Source organism: Dicentrarchus labrax, unplaced genomic scaffold, assembly GCF_905237075.1.
Source record: "Dicentrarchus labrax unplaced genomic scaffold, dlabrax2021, whole genome shotgun sequence".
Taxonomy (NCBI): domain Eukaryota; kingdom Metazoa; phylum Chordata; class Actinopteri; family Moronidae; genus Dicentrarchus; species Dicentrarchus labrax.
In genome coordinates, this window is record NW_026136720.1 from 908,035 (window position 1) to 930,569 (window position 22,535).

A 22,535-nucleotide genomic window follows, 5' to 3' on the forward strand; every position below is an offset into this window, starting at 1 on the left:
ATCATATATGCACTGCTGTGGTTTTACTGACACATTGTTGTTGTTGTTGTTGTTGTTGTTGTTGTTGTTGTTGTTGTTGTTGTACTGAACCTGTGTAGATCTTGTGATGACTCTGTGTCTGTGTAGAGAATCAATCAGGTAATAAACTCTCTCTGATCTTCTTTCATTTGGATCGTTCCTTTATTTTTCCGTCCCTCGCCGTTACAGGAGAATCACTCTGGAAACTTCAGGGTTGTAATTTATTTTTATTTTTAAATAAAATAATATGTTCTTTGAACAATTTCACCTTCTAGAGCAATATTTGTTTTTAATCAATGACTCGTCCCATCTTTTTTATGTAACTTTATTTATTCATTCAGTTCATAATTACTGAATGAATTTGCTCATATGTTTAATGTATGGAAGCTTATTTCTGCCAATGAGAGGGAAAAAAGATTCTGTGAGTCATTATAATGAGAAGTTTCTTAATATTAATATAATAAGACTTATTATATCAAAATAACGAGAAACGTTCTTAATATTCTGATTAAGTCTCTCAGAATCAGTTTTTCTGTCACATTGGCAGAAATGAGCTTCCATATTAATGATTCTTATTTCTTTAATAAAATTAATAAAAGCGACCATTTACAGGCTTTCTAATCGATGCAAGAGCAGCCTCTTGCTGATGCAGATTATAGTCTGCCCACATTAGCATTAGCTAAATGGTAATGTAAAGGAGTGACCCATTAAAGAAGGCTGTGATAATGTGAGTGTTATTTGTTTACTGGGTCAGATCATTATCGTGTCTTTGTTGGAGAATGGAGCGCTGAGTTCTGCTGAGTTCGATCGGTTGTACTCGGCGCTCTGTTGAGGAGCCTGTGTGTCACGCAGTAGCGGTTTGCGGGCAGCTAGTGAAACATCGGACCAAAACCCGCATCTCTCCGCCTCCCGCACTCACAGTGGACGCTGTCCGTTGGTGTCAGTGGACGCTGCTCGTTCCAATAAGCGCTGAACACCGATGTTTGCGTCCGACTGCTTTTTATCCGCAGCGGCCACTTCCTCCGTCTCTGGCCGAGCTAGCTCAGCAGCTAGCATCCAGATAGCCTGTTAGCAGCGCCGCTGATGGCAGCGCCGGGGAGCGGGTCGGTGCGGGAAGGTAGGCCCAAAGCTCGCCTCTGTCCATCGGTACCGGGGCTGTAACGCCGGAGGGAAACCTCCATACTGTGTTTGTGTTCATGTGTCCACGCAGATTCTCTTCAAAGCTCCAGTCGGGTCGTTTTAACGCCGTTAGCTCGGAGGCTACATCCGGAATGGAGCTAGCTGTTTGGCTAGCTGTTAGCTGCTAATGCTAACTGTAATGTTAGCCAGAGGGAGATCCAAACACACCCAGCTAACACCCGCTGCTGCTCCTCACTGTAGCTAGTGACTATATCGATCACATATCGATCACATATCGATCACATATCGGTTCCACTGTTCAGTGTGGTTATTGATTATGCTGGATAACAATGAGTCTCTGTTACTAATGTTATTAGCACTGAAGCTCATTTCTTTACAAAGGGACAATGTGCATTGATGAACAGGAGTCCACTGTGTATTGATTACAGTATTGATTATAGTAGTAACTGTAATAATTAATGTCAGGCTGCTCATTAACAATGAAAGGAGATAAACAGAGAGAGAGAGAGAGAACATGAAATAAAGGAGTGATCAGTGAGACAGTGGTGATATTACAGAGAGAGGATTATTAGATCAGATATTATATGGATCTGACAGTATGGAGCAGTCGTAATGATTTTACCCTACAATGCTCCACTGTGGGCGTTACAGTCTCTGCTGCTGACATACATACATATATAAATATATAAATATATAATGCTGAGGTCATGTGTAATTACAGTGTTTATGTTTGCAGCAGGATTCATGAGTTACAATTATGTGGCAGTGAGATCTATATATATATTGATATATTGATATATTGATTCACAGTTGGTCTCTTATTGGAGTGTGATTCAGTAATCTGTGACACAAACAGCATTGTTCTGAAGTTCTGTCTATAAATCACAACAGTTTGTTACAGACCAACAAATATTAATGTTTATGGTTTCAGTGAAAATTGAACCTTGTGATACAGAACTGATCATTTACCAATAATCGTATCTCAGTATCGGTCAGATACCTTTAATCCTCTCTACCGTACGGTGCAGAGACAGATTGTGACCTTAAAGAAAGTCATTTTAGAGGAACTGTGTTTAGTTTTCTGTGTGAGGAACTCCCCAGCACTGAGATCTGCATTAATAACCCCCCAGCTCTCTGTTAACCCCCACCTCGTTAACCCCCAGCTCTCTGTTAACCTGTCTGTCAGCTCTCTGTTAACCTGTCTGTCAGCTGTCTGACGGTCGGTGGTTCTAAGATCAATACATTGGTAGTGAGGGTGGATTGATCACAGATTCTCTGTATGGAGTCTCAGAGTGTGGATTGATCGTAGGGTGGTTTTCATTATTGGTTACTGGGGCTGTATCAGGCTGCAGATTGTTATCAATAAACATATTGGTTATTGATTATGGTCTCCAGTAATCGGTGATTCTGTCAGGAACCTTCTGATATTCACTTTATTGGCACAAAAGAGAAGAAAAGCAGCAAATAATCACAGCTGATGAGAAAACAGCCGAACGAACGGAGGCCTCAGATTCATCAGTTACCATGGCAACGGTTGAAGCCTATAGTATTGTTAATATTCAGTATTTTCTTAAATGTTTGATTGGAACAAAGAGTCTAAATAAAATAAGAAAATGAATCAAATAAGAGAAATTATTAAATTGACTGAAAATGTTCTATAACAGATAGGGCTGGGCTGAAATGTATCACGATAGAAGTGTTTCATATCAGTCGATATTTTAACCTATTCTAAATGAGGACTAGGAGAAAAAAAGGCTGAGTTTAAATACTTTTATTTTAAACGTAACCTTTAACCTTTATAAAGAGGTCAACACAACTATGAAAAACAGTCAAATAAATAAACATACTGGTCAATGTGCAAATATAGACATTAAATAAATGCTTAATCCAACAAAATGTGCAAAGTATTTTGTAAATAAAAAATGAGTGTACACCTGAGGTAGAACTAACATCTTTGACATGTAACAGACAGTAATGTCTCAGTATCAAACCAGCATCAAATTATAAAAATAACTCAAGTGATGACAAAAGTGCTTTGCTGACAACATCTCCTTTTCCACAGATTCCTTGCACATCATGTAAAGTTTAGGAATAGCCGTCTTGGAAAAGTGCTTTCGGCCTGGTAGAATGTAACGGGGGTCAAGCACGTGAATAAGATTCTTGTACCCAGACTTCTCAGCGGTGCTGAGCGGGAGCATGTCCTTCGTTAAATGATACGCCACTGCATCCGTTATTTCTTTATATCGCTTTGATGTTTTGTCGTATGGCACTGCTGCCGTGTACCTCTCGATGGTGGTCTGTTGCCGCTTCTGTGTTGTTCCACTTGTACCGGCAGATGTCGATGGCTGTGGCTCTTTGAGGCTGCTGTACTCCAGCGGATGAGAGCGGCTGAGGTGATAAAATAAATGTGTTGTGTTGCCAGAATTGGCAGGGACGACGACCTTGGAAAGTTTGTAGACAACATCGGTCGGACTCAAAATAACCAAAATATTGCCAAACTGGTGACGTGACCTTTCCTTTTTCATCTACAATTACCTCTCGCGCTGTCGCACTCTATTCTCCTTTCACTCCACGCCGTTCTTTTTCTGTTGTTGTTGTTGTTTTTGTTGATGCCACCAACCTGGCTTAGCTGGGCCATGAAAGGTCGAGAGGCTAAAGCCCTTCCTCTGCCTACATCCCCCAGAATGACTTGCGGTTCTGGCTCGGGGTTTTCTTCCTATTTTTCGGAGTTAAAGTGAAATTATCGAATGTATTTTCTATTGATATTGATCACGTGTCTATCGCGATAGATATCGTTATCGTTTTATCGCCCAGCTCTAATAACAGATTTATATCACAGAGTCCTGATGCTGATCAATGAGTCCTGATCAATGAGTGCTGATGCTGATCAATGAGTGACATAAAGAGATCTCAGTTAGCAGTATTGATCAGTTTATAAGCAGCGTTATTTTCCTTCATTAGATGTTTGACACGTTTCACCTTCAGAAACTGTTTCTGGTTCAGATATTAAACATCAGCTGCTTCCAGCTTCTCACACAGGATCCAAAATTATCTTCTTGGCTCTTCCAAAGGAAGGAAACTGAGGAAATGTACCAGCCAACAATATTTTATAACTGCCTTTATATTTGATCCAGAACGTTGAGGCTCCTGCGTCGTTCAGACTCTCGCCAGAACACAGACCTCTGTGACTCCTCCTCTTCTTCATGTTGTCCTTTTTGGTGTCTTAACACGTCTAATATATCTAATATATAATCTGTACCAACTGATGCAGAGGAAGCTGCTTCGATTCACTGACGTTGGGATATGTACGGTGGGCAGTGAGGGTCACATTACGCAGTGATGTAAACTTCATCCTACGCTTCAATTCCAGTTTATTTCCCAGCCAAACTCAAAATACTCAGAATACTCAGAATACTCCCACATTTGCTGCTTGATGATGTTAATTTAGTCCGTTTATTGTCACAATGACAAGAAGAGCAGCAAATATTCCCCCTGAACCCGATTGTTGGACATTAAACAGACTTTTTCTGCCGATTGATTATTGATTATTAATGATCGTCTGCCTGTAGGTTAATGTACAACAGTCAGTTCGTCTACGAGACTCAGTCGAGGCATTTAAGAGGATTTTTAGACCAGATTATAAATATTACATTTTTTATTAAATCACAGTATATTGAAGAATTGTATCCCCTGTATCATGATACTTAGTAATACTTTAAGCCCTATTGGTTATTGATTATTGTCACCATTGATCGCTTGGTCTATTAAATGCTAAAACATAGTAAAACAGGTGACTTCTTTTAATAACTTATTTATATCTTATAAAATCAGCAAATAATCCCACCGGAACCAGAACCAATAAAGACTTTATGATCAATCACTGATCAATGGGGTGACTATAAGTTAGAATCAATAAAAGGTCTTGCTCATGGTGGTACTGTTGGGTCTCTATAATAATGTTATAAAGAGTTCGGTCTAGACCTGCTCTATTTGAAAAGTGTCCTGAGATAACTTCTGTTATGAATTGGCGCTATACAAATAAAATTGAATTGAATATTTGTTCTCGTGTTCCAACTTCCAGAATTCGACCCTGAACCACCGACTCACTGACCCCAGTGTGAAGCCATAAAATGAGTCAATAATAATAATAATAATAATAATTTATTTTCCTCTATCAAGTGAAAATGTGAACATTGTCAACATCAGCGTCTCTAATGTTCAGATTTGTATTTTCTGTTGAAACTCGACTGAGCAGAGAATCTAAGATCTGTTTTATGAGACCATAAACAATTATTCAGTGAATCAGTGAATCAATGGATCAGTGAATCAATGGATCAATGAATCAGTGGATCTTTATTTTATTTATTTCTCCCAGTGGACGTAGATTGAGAAATGCTTGTCTTTATTTGAACCACAATTATATATAAAAACAAAAATCAGGTGTTTAAATTGCTTCACTGAGCTGAAATTGAACATTTCAAACTCAAAATAAATAATAATTATTAATGATAATAATAATGATTACTCCTACCTGCTGCTGAAATGTAGCTGGGAGAGGGGTCACGGCATATCGTGTGTTTTTTAGACGTGTTTTTTTAAAGTTTCGATATGAAACGTTGTTGACCCGCTCACGAATGCACTATTTCATCCATATTCTGACCGCACTGCTGACAGTACACGCAGTGCGTTGCGTTACGTCCTTTGTTGAACCTCAGCCAGGGAAACTTGTTTCAGCCAGTCCTGTCTGAAGGAATATATTTTGGCCTTTTTAATTTGGGTCTCGGAGCCGGGCTCTATCCCAGATTCGTTGTCTCCTCCTCTGGTTCCGAGTCTGATGCTGTCGCTGAAGGACCGGGGCTTGGTATCTCACCAGGGACCGAGGGCCCCGTGTCTTGACGGGATGGACTCTCAGTAGTGGGGATGGATGGGATTATAGTAGTAGGGCTGGTTGTAGGCTTGGTTTTCTTAATGAAAAAACTTTCAATATTTCTGCCTCTCTTCATTTTCCCTCGTTTTGTCACGTTTATTTTATTTTCCATTTCAGTTCGTCAGCTATTCTCACGCTCAGGTTGCGCGCAATTTTTAACACACACACAACTTAGCGCGATGAACAGGACCACAGCCAATCAGAGGCAAAGACCCGCCCGAGCTCTGTCTCTTATTGGTTTAGAACCCGATATGATCCTACCATGAGTGAGAGTTCGCTCACAGGAGAACACAGAGAGATGATGTGGTATAAATGTATGTTTTCACCCGGGCAGCGTCAGGTGCTCCAGTGCGACCTAGAAAAATGATTAGTGGCACTCTTACAAATGTTGGTCGCACTCTGGAGCCCTGGTACAGATGAATTATTGGTTGATGACACAACCCTAACGGGGGGGGGTCGGAATATGATATCTGATCACATGTATTGGAAGCTGGAGCAACAAGTTTTTATTGATTTTAATTTCTAGTGATAAAGTAAGTAAGTAGTAATAAACCCATGGTCACATTAATGTGTGTGATCAATAAACCCACCTCCTGTCTCTCAGACTGAGACTCTGCATGGCGACGGACCGGCAGCAGCGGGAGTGAGCAGCCAATCAGCCTCCGGTAGCAACATGGCGTCCCGTCAGAGGAACTCGGTCCGGATCCTGTCGAGCCGGGAGCGAGGCTCCCAGACCTTCGGCTCCCAGAGGCTCCTGCAGCTGCTGGTGGAGGAGAAAGTCCGCTGGATGAAATGGCAGAGTCAGGTAACAACAACAACAACAACAACAACAACAACAACAACAACAACAACAACATCTTCATTGTGTTTGAGCCTCAGTTACCACCAGAAACTGAAAGCAGCTAACACACAGTCTCCTGTAAACAAAGGCTTCATCATAAACTACAAACATGTTATTGGGATTATATTGACAGATACTCTGATTATTGATTATTGACAGATACTCTGATTATTGATTATATTGACAGATACTCTGATTATTGATTATATTGACAGATACTCTGATTATTGATTATATTGACAGATACTCTGATGATTGATTATTGACAGATACTCTGATTATTGATTATATTGACAGATACTCTGATTATTGATTACTGATTATATTGACAGATACTCTGATTATTGATTACTGATTATATTGACAGATACTCTGATTAGTGATTATATTGACAGATACTCTGATTATTGATTATATTGACAGATACTCTGATTAGTGATTATATTGACAGATACTCTGATTATTGATTAGTGATTATATTGACAGATACTCTGATTATTGATTATATTCACAGATACTCTGATTAGTGATTATATTGACAGATACTCTGATTATTGATTACTGATTATATTGACAGATACTCTGATTATTGATTACTGATTATATTGACAGATACTCTGATTATTGATTAGTGATTATATTGACAGATACTCTGATTATTGATTAGTGATTATGACAGATACTCTGATTATTGATTATATTGACAGATACTCTGATTAGTGATTATATTGACAGATACTCTGATTAGTGATTATATTGACAGATACTCTGATTAGTGATTATATTGACAGATACTCTGATTATTGATAAGTGATTATATTGACAGATACTCTGATTATTGATTATATTGACAGATACTCTGATTAGTGATTATATTGACAGATACTCTGATTAGTGATTATATTGACAGATACTCTGGTTATTGATTATATTGACAGATACTCTGATTAGTGATTATATTGACAGATACTCTGATTATTGATAAGTGATTATATTGACAGATACTCTGGTTATTGATTAATTATTGACAGATACTCTGATTAGTGATTATATTGACAGATACTCTGATTATTGATTAGTGATTATGACAGATACTCTGATTATTGATTAGTGATTATGACAGATACTCTGATTACTATATGTTTCATTATTAGTGGGAATTAGAATTTTTACATCTTTACTGAAAAATGATTAAAATCGGGATGATTTTTCTTCCATCTGGAGAACAGGAAATGTAGAGCAGCACACCTGCAGCACCACAGTACTAATACATTCCCTGCTGTAGCAACAACAACAACAACAAACACAACAATAACAATAATAATAATATAGTTTGAATGGGCTTTAAACTTCCTCTTTGTTGTTGTGTGAGTAATAGTGACGTCAGTTATATCAGAGCTATAAATATGAATCTTCCATCTTCTCCTGATATCTATCTGCTGAAAACCCCCATAGGGAGTATCCGTACTGATAATCAATATATTGGTGCAATTGTCGACCCTATAACAGAATATAATAACTTTCTCCTCCGCTCTCAAGAACCCGTCTGTTTCTGGCTGCTAGCATTAGCTACTGTCGCTAGCTTCCACCTTCCTTTCCCACGGTTGCTCTCTGGGACTGAATTAGTGAATCTAAGCACTCGTTCTGTAACATAAACCAGGTTTTCTTGCGGTTCTGGTCCACGTTTGTAAGTGCGGTCTGCGGTGGAAACAAACAGCTGTGGGGTTCAGGTACATGTAGGTTCTGTACCGAGAGCTGAAGATCACCACAGAAACAGCGGCGAAGGAGTGAAGCAGTTCTGAAACTGAGAGCAAGAAACAAACGTCCTCCAGTTGCAGTCCGCCACTGACTGCACTCCGAGTTGAGCCAGACTCTTAATGGACAGTGCGTCCTCTCTGTCCCGCTCCACCAACACTGGCCTTATTGTGTGCATCGCTCTAAAGCCCGGGTCACACCACCACACTATTCAACGGCTGCCCAGTGAGGCCTGTTCAGAATACATGTCCATACTCAGTCCAGACTGCAGGGCAGGAACCAGAACCAGGATCACAACAACCCAGATCTGTCCCTCAGAAACAGTTCATTATGTGATAGCAGCATATGCGCTAATTATCTGTTTCTAAACTGACAACAACTCATCTCACCATGGTCCTCAACACAGAGCCACTCATTCACTGACGTTACTGACACAAACAGTGTTCTGATACAGGCACAGACACACTGAAGCCTCTTGCACCCCTACTTCGATCCGTGTGGACTGCGAGGGTCGGATCATCGCTGCATCGTCAAAAAGCTGAAAACAGGCTGTTGTTGTGACATTTTAGAGCTCTGTGGTTCTCACAGGACCGCCATGCTACAAACATATGATGATCTTAAGAATATGATGCATCGCTGCAGGCCTGGAATTAACTTACTTTTGGAGCACGGACACCTTCATAAATACACATTTATTGGGACACAACAGTATACATAGCATATAAAAACATCATTAGCTCCATGCACCTTTTAATCCAAAAACATCAGATATGAAAGAGACAGTGGAGTTGAACCTGTGGTTTGATGAATACTGTTCTTTATCTGCTTGCACTGTTTTATTTTCTCTACGTAGTTTAAATCCATTTAACTGAAAGTGTTTGTTTCCCGGACAGAAAGTGGAGCTGCCGGACAGCCCGCGCTCAACCTTCCTGCTGGCATTCAGCCCCGACAGGTGACAACATCCACACACACTCTCCAACTCTGGAAACGGTTTTATTTATAACATATGACTTTATTGATGATATTGATCAGTATACACTGTATCTTTATGGATGATATTGATCAGAATACACTGTATCTTTATGGATGATATTGATCAGTATACACTGTATCTTTATGGATGATATTGATCAGTATACACTGTATCTTTATTGATTATTGATCAGAATACACTGTATCTTTATGGATGATATTGATCAGTATACACTGTATCTTTATGGATGATATTGATCAGTATACACTGTATCTTTATGGATGATATTGATCCTGTATTGACAGTCAGACTGTGGACATATGACGGCCTTTAGCTCGTGTTTCTAGAGTTACGTGTTGTTACGAACACGTTAGGAATTGTTAAAATGTGATATTTCTTAAAGGGAGTTTGGTGCAGGGAGCTTTTAGTTGGATTCAAACTGCTGATATGGATCATTGTTAACGTTTAGTCTCCACTACAGAAACACTAGCTAACTGCTAAAGGCTGATCAGGTTGTCTGATGGTATCAGTTTGATTGATGCTTTAATAATGGGAGTATTGATTACTGATCAGGCTGATCTTTTTGCTGCTCATAGGACCCTCATGGCTTCCACACACGTCAATCACAACATTTACATAACGGAGGTGAAGACTGGAAAGTGCCTACATTCCTTAGTGGGCCACCGTAGAACCCCCTGGTGTGTGACCTTTCACCCCACAATCCCCGGCCTGGTGGCCTCCGGGTGCCTTGATGGTGAAGTCCGCATCTGGGACCTGCATGTGAGTACCCCCCTCTGAGTCTGAGTCACCAAGTACTTTAACGCCCCTCTGTATAATACCTCCTGCTGGATTAAAGTAATGTGATTCAGAATACCAATGTACGGGTTCCCAGTTGGTGCTGAAGTTAAGAACTTGTGCTGATGTGCAGTGATAACAGAGTTCTTCCTCATTCTTCCTGCAGGGTGGGAGTGAGAGTTGGTTCACGGAGAGCAATGTTGCCATTGCGTCCCTGGCCTTCCACCCGACCGCTCAGCTGCTCCTCATCGCCACCAACAACGAGCTCCACTTCTGGGACTGGAGCCGACCGGAGCCCTTTGCCGTGGTCAAGACGGGCAGCGACACGGAGAGAGTCCGGTGGGTTGGACAGACTATAACTGAGTATAACAGTTCAATAGTGAGGTTTGGTCCATATGTGGACCACTCTGTACCAATAGCATTCCTCTATCTCACTGTGGTGGACATTCATAATAAGAGTAACACACAGATTGAAACAACCCAGAAACAGAACAGTGTTAAATTACCATGAATGAAACTCCTTTTATGGCTTTTATTGTGAAAAGACACCAGGAAGTGTTCAGAGTACGGCAAAGAGGAAACAACTGCAGTCAGTATGAAAACATTGTTTTTATTGGATGGTGACAGCTGACAGAGAGAGAGAGACACACACACACACACACACACACACACAGAGAGAGAGAGACACAGGCACAGACAGACAGAGAGAGATAGACAGACAGACAGGATGATGTGCAGGTATACACATAGAGAGTGTGTGTGCAGTCTGTTGTACAGGTGAAGCTGTGTGAATAGACGTTACTGTACGTTACAGGTGATTCTGTGTTATTGTCAGACCTTTACTGGTTGTCCTGGTAACACTGGTGTTTCTCTGTCACATGTTTCAGGTTGGTGAGGTTTGACCCTCTCGGTCACAACCTCCTGACGGCGATCGTGAATCCGTCCAATCAGCAGGTGAGCAGTGTCACTGTGTGTCTGTGGTTAGTGGTTGGTTGAGCGGCGTGCTCACAGCTGTTCTCTGTCTTCCAGAACGAGGAGGACTCGGAGGTTCCTATGGACAGCGTGGAGATGCCTCACTTCCGCCAGCGCTCCTTCCTGCCTTCCCAACCGGTTCGCCGCACGCCCATCCTCCACAACTTCCTCCACATCTTGTCGTCTCGCTCCCCGGGGGCTCAGGCGGGAGGCGAGCAGCCGCGCCCTCTCGGTGAGAACGGAAGCAACGTTGGAGAATCTCCCAGCATGCCTCTGGCCCAGTACCCCAGCTCTGAGCGCGGGCCTCCCTTCCCGGGCTGCACCCAGCACCTGGGCATGGTCTGTCTGTGCAGTCGTTGCTCCGTCAACCGCAACCCCTCCCTGGCTGCCGGCGCCGCCCCCTCTGACCCCAGGGTGGCGTCTGACCCTCCCCAGCCCCCCCTGGCTTCCACGTTCTCCTCGGCCCGTACAGAGCCCAGACAGCCCTCAGAGCGACCCTCCGCCTTCACCTCGGTCTACTACAGCGCCGGCACTTCTCTGAATCTCACTGCGAGCAGCGGCATCGAGCCGCACTCCACCTCCAGACCGGGACCCGACTGGACCCGCAACCTGCTCAGTATGAGGGAGGGCGGGGTTGGTCCAGGTATGCTCCCTCCCAGGACCTCCTCTTCCTCCATCAGCCTGCTGTCAGTGCTCCGGCAGCAGGACGGATCCTCTCAGTCCCCCGTCTACACCTCGGCCTCTGAGGGACGGGGTTTCCCCCAGCAGGGAGAGCCGGGGGCCCGAGACGGCGCCGGTACGAGCAGCGGGCATCATCCGTTCTGGGATGGCTCTCGCAGCAACACGGCCTCCTTCCGCAACGTGCTGCAGTGCAACCTGAGCCGCTACTTCATGGAGTTCGACCGTATGCAGGACCTGGAGCCCTCACTGGGGGGCAGCATGGCGGACGGGGGGCAGGAGCAGAGCCAGGAGCTGCTGAATAATAACATGGACCCAGAGAGACCTGGGCCTTCCTCATCTTCCTCCACCTCCTCCCCCACCATCATCCACTACCAGCCTCCTCTCCCCCCTCCCCCTACCTCCCACAGCCTGGAGAACAATGTCCCTCCCCCGGCCTCCCGGGGCCATCTGAACCGCTGCCGGGCCTGCCACAACCTGCTCACCTTCAACCACGACTCTCAGCGCTGGGAGCGCACCAACCAGGCCTCCTCCACCTCCGCCTCTTCTCTGGAGCCCTCCTCCTCCTCTTCCTCCTCGTTCCCTCCCTCTTCTTCCCCCTGGCAGGCTGAGGAGGGCAGGAGGACGCTGGAGGTCCAACCCCAGGAGAGGAGGGCGCCTCCGGAGCCCAGCGAGCAGCCGCCTCCCCCTGTAGGCGGAGGAGCAGGAACTGTGGCCTTCCCGATAGCGCCGACCCCCAGCCAGCCCGCAGAGCAGACGGTGGGCCTGGTGTACAACCAGGACACGGCACAGTGGGAGAGGGTGTACCGGCAGGCCGCTGCTGGCAGAACGGCAGAGCCACCGGAGGCCTTAAGCCAAGAAATGCCTGTTGACCCCCCAGACGAGGACTCCCTGAGGAGGTACGATGTGTTTAATAGCAGCAGACTCAGTAGAAGCTCTGGGGAAGGTTATGTCTCTGTTTCACAGCCTGTTCATGGCTGCAGGGTGAGTTCAGTTTTTATCGTCTGTCCTGTTTCTGTCATACAGGCGACTGTTGGAATCATCTCTGTTATCCTTGTCTCGCTACGACATGTCCGGATCAAGAGACCATCCCATTTACCCCGATCCAGCCAGGTACTGTACTGTACAGCGGTGGCCCCAACCTTTTCCTTCAGGGAGCCTTTTCTTTCATTAATAAACTGACTGAGTCACATATTTTATCGATATTTCTATTATATTCAAACTGTACAATGAACCAAACAGTGAACTCAGTAACTGCAGGAAGTTTGTGTAAAACCAGCGATGGATGTATTCTGATTATTTCTTGTTTAGGGAACTTTTTATACAATTCTCTGTCTGTATTATTATTATTATTATTATTATTATTATTATTATTACAGACAAGCTTCTTTTTGACAGATTCACTGTTTTCTTGTCCCTGACGCTCTATTAGACAATTAATTCGTTTTCTCCACAGAAGTGAACCTAATGCTGATATATAGGCCCACGGTGTATATTTTTAAAGTTTGGAAACACTGGAAATTGATCAAATATCCTGTAAAATGTTTATTGTATTTTATCCCCTCACTGAGATTACATAAACACTTGAGTGCTGGTAGGATAAATCGACTCCTGTTAACTCAACTACAGTGCTCCTGCTCGCTGTAGCTGTAGTGCTTCCATGTGCTGGAGGTTGTGACTGATGAAGGCTTGTGCCTTGTCCTTTTGTGAACTGCACAGTCAGCAGTTGCAGTCTTTGGAAAGGCCGACTCTGTTCTACAACTTAATACGACCTTGTACTTATTTAGTTGAACAGTTGGGCTGCAGGACTTCTTTTTTTGAAATGACTGCCTGCTGTACACGCTCTGTAATACACATACTTCTCATTACAGTGGATGAAAGAGGAAGTTCCTGTGCCAGGGCAGAAAGCCAGGGGTCATTGAGTTTGTAGACACTCTGTTCCCGTAGAAAGATTAGATTGGACACAAAGAACAACAAGTCTAATGAGGCTGAGGAGGTTGAAACCGTACTTTATCCACACAGAACCGTCTCTACTGACCGCCCCAGTCTCACCTTTAGTTTGTGGTTGAAATAACCAGGCTGAACTCGTCCTCTGTGCTGTCCAGGCTTTCTCCAGCCGCGTACTACGCCCAGAGGATGATCCAGTATCTGTCGAGGCGGGACAGCATCCGCCAGCGCTCGCTCCGCTACCAGCAGAACCGCCTGCGGGCCATGTCGTCTTCGTCCGACAGCCCCGCCAGCAACCCGACCAGCTCCATGGACAACAGCGACGTGGACTTTGAGGAGCTGGAGTAAGTTTTCTCTTCTTTCTGTGGACTCGGTACTCCTGTTCCACCTTTAATGTTAGTAAGGATGTTCAATCAGAGTGGAAACCAACTTAATGTTGTTAAGCTGTAGATACTAAATCTGAAAAACCCTATTGTTCACAAGCTACTTGCTCCAAGTGCATAAGCCTAAATTATTGATCTGGTATGGTTAAGTCTGACACAACCAGTTGGAGGGAGAACAGCGTCTCTTCCTAATATATAACCAACACTCTGTATTAAAGCAGTGCTTGTAGTTTCTTCTATGTAGCTTTACCATTTTCTTTTTCTAGTGATAATGGAGACAGAGCAAGACACAGGACGCCACGTAACGCCAGGATGTCTGCACCCTCGCTGGGCCGCTTCGTCCCACGGTGAGTCAGCTGTACCTCTTCTTCTTTCATCAGTAATGATCCTTAAAATGAATGGATACGTGAACTTTCTTTTCTCTTTGGTGTTCTCCTCCAGGCGGTTCCTCCTCCCCGAGTACCTGCCCTATGCTGGGATCTTCCATGAAAGAGGGCAGCCCGGCCTGGCCACACACTCCTCTGTCAACAGAGTGCTCGCTGGTAAATAAACAAACACACACACACACACACACTTTGCACTGCTACCAAAAACACAATTTTAGGTTTCATCAGCAGCTACGATGCTGATAGACTTCGGTGCACGTCGTTTCTCTGTATGAACACCCACAGTGTTTGACTCACAGCGTTTCCTCTTTCTCAGGTGCATCCATCGGGGACGGTCAGTCTGCAGTCGCCAGCAACATCGCTAACACCACCTACCGTCTGCAGTGGTGGGACTTCACCAAATTTGACCTGCCTGAGATCAGCAACGGTACAACCTCACCGCACTGTCCACTTTACCCTGCAGTCACTGGTCTGCGTATTGATGAGTGTCTGTTTGTGTCTCCTGTCCAGCATCGGTCAACGTTCTGGTGCCAAACTGTAAAATCTACAACGATGCCAGTTGTGACATCTCTGCAGACGGTCAGCTGCTTGCGGTCTTCATTCCCAGCAGTCAGCGGGGTTTCCCAGACGAGGGCATCCTGGCCATCTACTCCCTGGCTCCCCACAACCTGGGAGAGATGCTCTATACCAAGAGATTCGGTACAGTGTCCCTCTGAAGTTCAGCATCCATCAACTAACACCTCAGTTACTCTACACAGCGTTAAAGGTCGTCAGAACGTGGTTGATAATGATCCTGATCAGCCAGCGTCAGTAATCAATACCCACATTAATAAAGCATCAATCAAACTAAACAACCTGATCAGCCTTTAGCAGTTAGCTAGTGTTTCTGTAGTGGAGACAAAACATTAACAATGTTATAAAGAGTTCGGTCTAGACCTGCTCCATTTGAAAAGTGTCCTGAGATAACTTCTGTTATGAATTGGCGCTATACAAATAAAATTGAATTGAATTAGCAGTTTGAATCCAACTAAAAGCTCCCTGCACCAAACTCCCTTTAAGAAATATCACATTTTATCACATTCATCAATAAAGATACAGTGTATACTGATCAATATCATCCATAAAGATACAGTGTATACTGATCAATATCATCCATAAAGATACAGTGTATACTGATCAATATCATCCATAAAGATACAGTGTATACTGATCAATATCATCTATACAGATACAGTGTATACTGATCAATATCATCCATAAAGATACAGTGTATACTGATCAATATCATCAATAAAGATACAGTGTATACTGATCAATATCATCTATAAAGATACAGTGTATACTGATCAATATGATCAATAAAGATGTTCCTCCTTCAACAGGTCCTAATGCTATCTCTGTTAGCTTGTCTCCAATGGGCTGCTATGTGATGGTGGGTCTGGCCTCTCGCAGGATCCTGCTGCATCCCACCACCGACCACATGGTGGCGCAAGTCTTCCGCCTACAGCAGCCTCACGGGGGAGAGACTTCCATCAGGGTGAGACACTGTGGTTGTTACTCCCACAGTTAATGATACAGCCAGCACTGATAATACTCCAATATATCAATATATCAATATATATGAGTGATATAGGTATAAATATATGCAGAGGTCAAGGTTGTATTGATGAGGAGTGAAGGAGAGCTGGAAGAAATAAACTTCCTCCTTTTCCAGCATGAAAGATTTTATTTTGTTTATGAGATTATTGTTCATTTCATTTGTCATTTGTCTTTGTTTCACATGTTAAATATAATCAAAATGTACCTAATATCAACACAGTCTGAGTTGTTTATTACATTAATTATATATTAGGAACTAATGTGTAACTGATACTGCTTTAATGCTTCAGTGAATCACTTTATTTGTTCCTGAACTGAACGTTGTGCTGCAGTCAACGTTAACGCACATGAACGCATCATAGAAATATATAAATGTTTAAAAAGTTAGAGTTTTATTGTTTTATTATGTTGTGTTTGTAAGAGACATAAATGTGCAGTCAGTGTAATTAGTGTTGATCTGGTTGAGGGTGGAGTAAATCTGTTACAGCTGAAACAATTAGTCACTGAATCCGTCATTAAAATGTAGCATGTGGATTTATTCCCAGCTGATTACTGATCATTTCAGTTTTATATTTTCAAAATACGTTGGTAACCTGGAGTTTTACTCACTTGATGACGACAACAACAACAACAACAACAACAACAGCAACAACAACAACAGCAGCTGTGACTCTGGAAATTTATTTTCTAGTAAATTTCATCAAAAAACTTCTTGATAGACTTTATGTTGTATAATTATTAAATGAAACCAATAATTTATAATATTATCTTCCATCCCTAAAAGTGAACTGACAACCTATAATGAGTTTATTATTTCTGTAGCAATAATATGAGATGTTCACCGGCCTGTAGATGTGGGTGAGGGTAACTGAATCCTCCTACTGGACCTTTAAATGGATTATGCAGAAAGTAATCAACACATTCATTAATAAATCCAATTAAAATCATATCATTGATAATTCCACTTCCTTGTTTTCTTCCTCAGAGTTTGAAACATTTGAATGAGGCAAAAGTAGTTTTTAGTTGTGATGTTTGTGTTGAGAATATCCTGTTCAATCTGCTGCTGTGTTTCAGATGGTGTTCAACGTGGTTTACCCCATGGCTCCAGACCAGCGGCGCCACGTCAGCATCAACTCCGCCCGCTGGCTGCCGGATCCGGGGATGGGTCTGGCTTATGGAACCAACAAGGGAGACCTGGTCATCTGTCGGCCTGTGTGAGTCTCCTGCAATATATTGCAATATAAGCACTTCATGGCTTATATTGGTTATAGATTATTATAACATGTTAATGCTCACACAGAGTCACTGCTGGGAGTCAAACCTGTGACTGTAACCACCAACCCTCTGCCTGTAAGGACAGAAACATGAGCAGCCTTTGCTGACATCTGGTGAAAGTAATGTAACATTATATACAAGCAAATGATACAAACCTGAGTTAATGATTAAAAGTCGTCATCAGTTATGGAGTCGGTCTCCTCTGAACTCTGCACTGATGGAGGTTACGTCTGATTGTTCGCTAACGTTACAGGATATCAGTAACATAAGTTTCCAGCTTATCAAGTTAACTGATTTACAAACTAATGTTCTTGGTCAGAATCAGTTTTATTGGCCAATAAGTGTTTTATATACAAGGAATTAACCTTGGTTTATACCTGGTGCATAACATGACTATGATTTAAATCAATGAATAAAGATTTGGGTCATTCATAAATTCCATTACTCTTATTATTTATCAGTCCTTTTTCTCTTAACAAATAAAAAATAACCAATAAAAGTACAATTAAAGTAGCAGATGTATGTGCAGTATGAGTAAGAGTAGTAATAACATTAAAATATTAGCGATACTCATTCCAGTGAAGATATAGGAGAATAATGTCAGTAATGAGAGATTATAAATGATGAATATAATGAACCAGCTGTGGTTAAGTTGCCTGTTTGAGGAAGGAATCTAACTGAAGATGTGTTTCTGTAATGTGAGCCAGTATGAACATCTCAAACATTAGAGGAGTGGTGATGAAGAGCTCTTACTCCTCGTTCTAAAAGTAGCACCTAAAGTGAATCTTTGTCCCGTTAGGAGTGATTGTTCTCCTCCGATCTGCTCGATACGCTCTCTCCTCCTCTTCTCTCCTCCTCGCTGCGTCCTCAACACAACAGCTCAAAGTGCTGGAGCCAATACAGATGTTGGCTCCATTATCTGTTGCTGGGTTTCCCTTCCACCCCCTCCACAGCGAGCTGATGTGATTATCCTGATGGTCAATCTGAACAGGAAGAGCATTAATTGGAGGAGCTCAATTAGAACGTTTAATGAGGTCGTGGTCTGTGTGATTCCACGAAGAAATCCCTCCTCTGCTTTTAGACTTCCTGAATGAAGTCAATTAACCAGCTGTGTGTGTGTGTGTGTGTGTGTGTGTGTGTGTGTGTGTGTGTGTGTGTGTGTGTGTGTGTGTGTGTGTGTGTGTGTGTGTGTGTGTGTGTGTGTGTGTGTGTGTGTGTGTGTGTGTGTGTGTGTGTGTGAGTTTCTATAGAAGTGATGGTGAGAGCCCCGCGGAGTCGAGCAGCGAGCCTTTATTCTCCGTCAACAACAGCGGAACCAGTCGGACCCGAGGTTCTGACAGACCGGGGTGAGAAGCTCCTGTCTCTGTGTCACACTCACATTGTTTAAATTGTTTATTACCGTAAAACTTCTAATAATAGCCCAGGCGTTTATTTGCTTAAATCACTGAACTCCCCCTGCCTTTATTTGGGACGGGCCTCTATTTGGGACAGGCCTTTAATTCCTTTAGCACTAAAATAAACTAAACTAAACTAACTGCTGCTTCTCTTGAGTTTTGTTCAGCAAATTTGACAACTAACATGATGATTATGATGCTTCAGAGGTTTTCCGTCTCTCTTGTTTACCATGTTACCGGTAAGTCAGAATGAATTAACGTTAAACTTTGTTGTTGATCGTTTTCGTAAAATATTTTATACGATTGCATTGTGGAGAATCTGTAACTGATCTAATGATGTTCATTATGTACATACTGACAGAAGTTTTAACATTTATATTTGTGTAGGAGATTGAAATGACTTAAAACTCGCTCAAGCAGGCGACCCGGTGGATTTTAAGAGGTTTTATACATCAAGATAATTTCTATAAAATCCAGACCAGGCCTCTATTGGAGACCTGCGTTTATTTGTCAAAACGTGTAGCCACACCAGGCTTTTAAAAGAGACCTGCGTCTATTAGGGACCCTGCTTTTATTGGAAGTTTTACGGTATTATTATTTACTGTTTGTTGTTGACAGTCTGAGGTGTTCTGATATTACTGATGAACATGCTGTTGCAGCAGGTAAAGTCCTTACTGGTACTCTGATGTTGTTTCAGGCCGAACCGCTCCGGCTGGAGACTGGACAGAGACATGGGTCTGATGAACGCAATTGGTCTTCAACCCCGACACCCCGCCCCCTCCGTGACATCACAGGGAACCCAGACGCCAATCATCCAGCTGCAGAACGCCGAGACGCAAACAGAGAGGGACCTATCAGAGCCCAGCGTCTCCCAGACCGCACTCAGTACTGAAACTCTATAATACTGCATTATATACACAATATATACATAAACTCAGTACTGAAACTCTATAATACTGCATTATATACACAATATATACATAAACTCAGTACTGAAACTCTATAATACTGCATTATATACACAATATATACATAAACTCAGTACTGAAACTCTATAATACTGCATTATATACACAATATATACATAAACTCAGTACTGAAACTCTATAATACTGCATTATATACACAATATATACATAAACAGTCGAAACCAAAACATTATATAACAATATATACATAAACTCAGTACTGAAACTCTATAATACTCATTATATACACAATATATACATAAACCAGTAATGAAACCTATAATAGCATTATATACACAATATATACATAAACTCAGTACTGAAAAGTTTTGTTGATCCTGGTCTTCGCTCTCCTCCTCAGTTGTTCCCCCTGAGACTCCCTCCACAAGTGGATCGGCTCCGGGACAGCTGGAGGCTCAGCCCGGTAGAGCTCAGGACGGCAGCCAGGGTGAAGGTTCATCAGAGGCCAACACGTCCACAGCTAGTACTGGTACTGCTCCACTGTCTGCCACACAGCCACACTGAGGGTTTACCACCACTTTATATTCACTTTGTCTTCTGTTGTGTGTTCAGTTTGTGCATGAGAGTGGAAACGTGTTCTGTGTCTGCTGCAGTCTCCACGTTGTTTCTTTACAACAGAGTCTGGATTGGAATTAATATCCTGTTTGATGAGATGATATAAACTCTCTGCTTTATGGTCTCTGTTAGAGACACAATGTGAGTAACTGTCGTGTCCTGGTCTCGTTGGTCCAGCAGAGTCTCCGGAGTTCGGCTCGGGTGAAGACGCTCTGGCACGAATCCGCCGGCTGATTGCGGAGGGCGGGATGACGGCGGTGGTCCAGCGAGAGCAGAGCACCACGATGGCGTCCATGGGCGGCTTCGGGAACAACATCATCGTCAGCCACCGCATCCACCGCGGCTCTCAGACCGGCACCGGGGCCTCCAGGCCCACAGCTGACCCCGCAACCCCCTCCACCTCAGGTCCCCTCCTCATCGCCCCCCCGCAGGCTTCCAACCCGGCCGAACAGCTCGCTCCCATGTGGGGCCCCCAGGTGCTGCCGGGTCCCCGGCCCTCCGGCCTCTCTCTGGCCGTGGACATGGACGACGTGTTCGACGGGGGCCGAACGGACGACGACTCCCTGCCGGGGCCCTCCTCTTCCTCCCTGCTGTTGTCTTCCCCCTCCTCTTCCTCCTCCTCCTCTCACAGCCCCCTCCCCGATGGCGGGGTGCCCCCCCCCAACAGTTACCCTGGCGACCCGTACAGCAGGTAGGAGCTGGTGGGTCAGCAGGGGGCGCTCCTCGAAGCCTTATCTCTCAAAGAAATGGGTGCTGCTTTGACTCTGCACAGGGTCTCCCGCCTGGAAAAGAAGGGACTCAAGAACCCCTCCTCACCCCCCCCTCACCCCCGTGTGCACTTCCTCCGCACTTAAACCGGACTGAAGCCGAACCGCCATCATTCCTCGCCAGAAAGGGCTCCTACTTGAACGGGGGCCAGTCAGCTGAGCTCCTCTCTGCCCGGGGCGAGGGCCGAGGGAGGGGGGGGTCACATTTACTCCAACGTGCTGCATTCGGTGCCATGTGATGTTTGATGTGAAATAGTGTTTGATTGAAGTGTTTCCAAGTGAATTCAGCACTACTTTATTTGGTTTTTGTACTGTGTGTAATTATGATGTTTGAGAACTGGACTCGACGGAGGACACGCCCCCCCCCCCCGAGGAGAACTGAATCATGGAGTACTGAACGGACCCGAGACTGAACGGACCGAGTCTGCTGCATGCTGCAGGTCATCAAATAAACACTTTGTTTTAAAGAGGACAACCCTTTCCTGTCGGGGGAGAGAGAGAGCGAGGGGGGGGGTTCATCATGCCCTGCTCCAAAACCCCCCCGCCCTCTAATACCCTCCCAACCCAGTTGCACTATAGTGTGTTCGGTGCTACCAGTGCCTGTGTGTGTGTGTGTGTGCGTGTGTGTGTGTGTGTGTGTGTGTGTGTGTGTGTGTGTGTGTGTGTGTGTGTGTGTGTGTGTGTGTGTGTGTGTGTGTGTGTGTGTGTGTGTGTGTGTGTGTGTTCTTTTCCACTGCAGGAAAAAAACTAATTTGGTTTCCAACAATTATGAAAACGTTCGACGTTAGATATCGGCTGTGGACGTATTCGCACCAGATTAGCCGCTGTGGAGATTAGCGTGCGGTTGCTCTCAGAATCCCACCAGGCGTGTCCCTAATGTTAGCTTAGTAGCTAGCTGATTTACATTAATTGTTGGTTTGTTTTTGCTAATGTAGATTTGTTAGCTAGCCTTGTATTCACTAGCTTACAAGCCACCTACCTAGCTAGTTAACCACTGATGTATATTAGCTAGTTTGTTTGTGGCTGGCTAGCTTAGCTACAACAATCCTTAGCTAGCTAGTTGCAGCTAATAGCTAGGGTGGTTGGCAAAACGCTTGTTAATCACATCAGTCGTTAACTAGCTGGTTAGCTAGATGTGACT

At 43.7% G+C, this 22,535-nt stretch overlaps 1 protein-coding gene across 4 annotated transcripts; it reads left to right on the forward strand.

Moving 5' to 3' along the window:
• Window positions 1-856: 856 nt before the first annotated feature.
• ambra1b (autophagy/beclin-1 regulator 1b) lies at window positions 857-22,495 on the forward strand. 4 transcript variants are annotated; one of them, XM_051380788.1, is made up of 19 exons: window positions 857-1,135; window positions 6,690-6,890; window positions 9,575-9,633; window positions 10,251-10,434; window positions 10,616-10,788; window positions 11,337-11,403; window positions 11,479-12,998; window positions 13,126-13,212; window positions 14,205-14,390; window positions 14,696-14,776; window positions 14,871-14,971; window positions 15,132-15,242; window positions 15,326-15,514; window positions 16,198-16,352; window positions 17,489-17,628; window positions 18,931-19,035; window positions 19,781-19,968; window positions 20,413-20,541; window positions 20,805-22,495. In XM_051380788.1, the coding sequence occupies exons 2-19, from the start codon at window positions 6,759-6,761 to the stop codon at window positions 21,320-21,322; spliced, it is 4,125 nt and encodes a 1,374-aa protein (XP_051236748.1). In that variant the 5' UTR covers window positions 857-1,135; window positions 6,690-6,758; the 3' UTR covers window positions 21,323-22,495. The 4 variants fall into 4 exon arrangements, with proteins under 4 accessions (XP_051236748.1, XP_051236749.1, XP_051236750.1 ...); XM_051380789.1 differs by having other exon boundaries at window positions 20,808-22,495; XM_051380790.1 differs by having other exon boundaries at window positions 20,413-20,578; window positions 20,808-20,905.
• The last annotated feature ends 40 nt before the right edge of the window (window positions 22,496-22,535 follow it).

What these genes read in the sequence shown, in the direction of transcription:
- ambra1b (XM_051380788.1), top strand. Translation starts at nt 6,759, where the DNA reads ATGGCGTCCCGTCAGAGGAACTCGGTCCGGATCCTGTCGAGCCGGGAG. An exon ending in CTGGGCCGCTTCGTCCCACG is followed by an intron (nt 14,777 to 14,870) that starts GTGAGTCAGCTG and finishes GTTCTCCTCCAG; the next exon opens with GCGGTTCCTCCTCCCCGAGT. An exon ending in CACGTCCACAGCTAGTACTG is followed by an intron (nt 20,542 to 20,804) that starts GTACTGCTCCAC and finishes TCGTTGGTCCAG; the next exon opens with CAGAGTCTCCGGAGTTCGGC.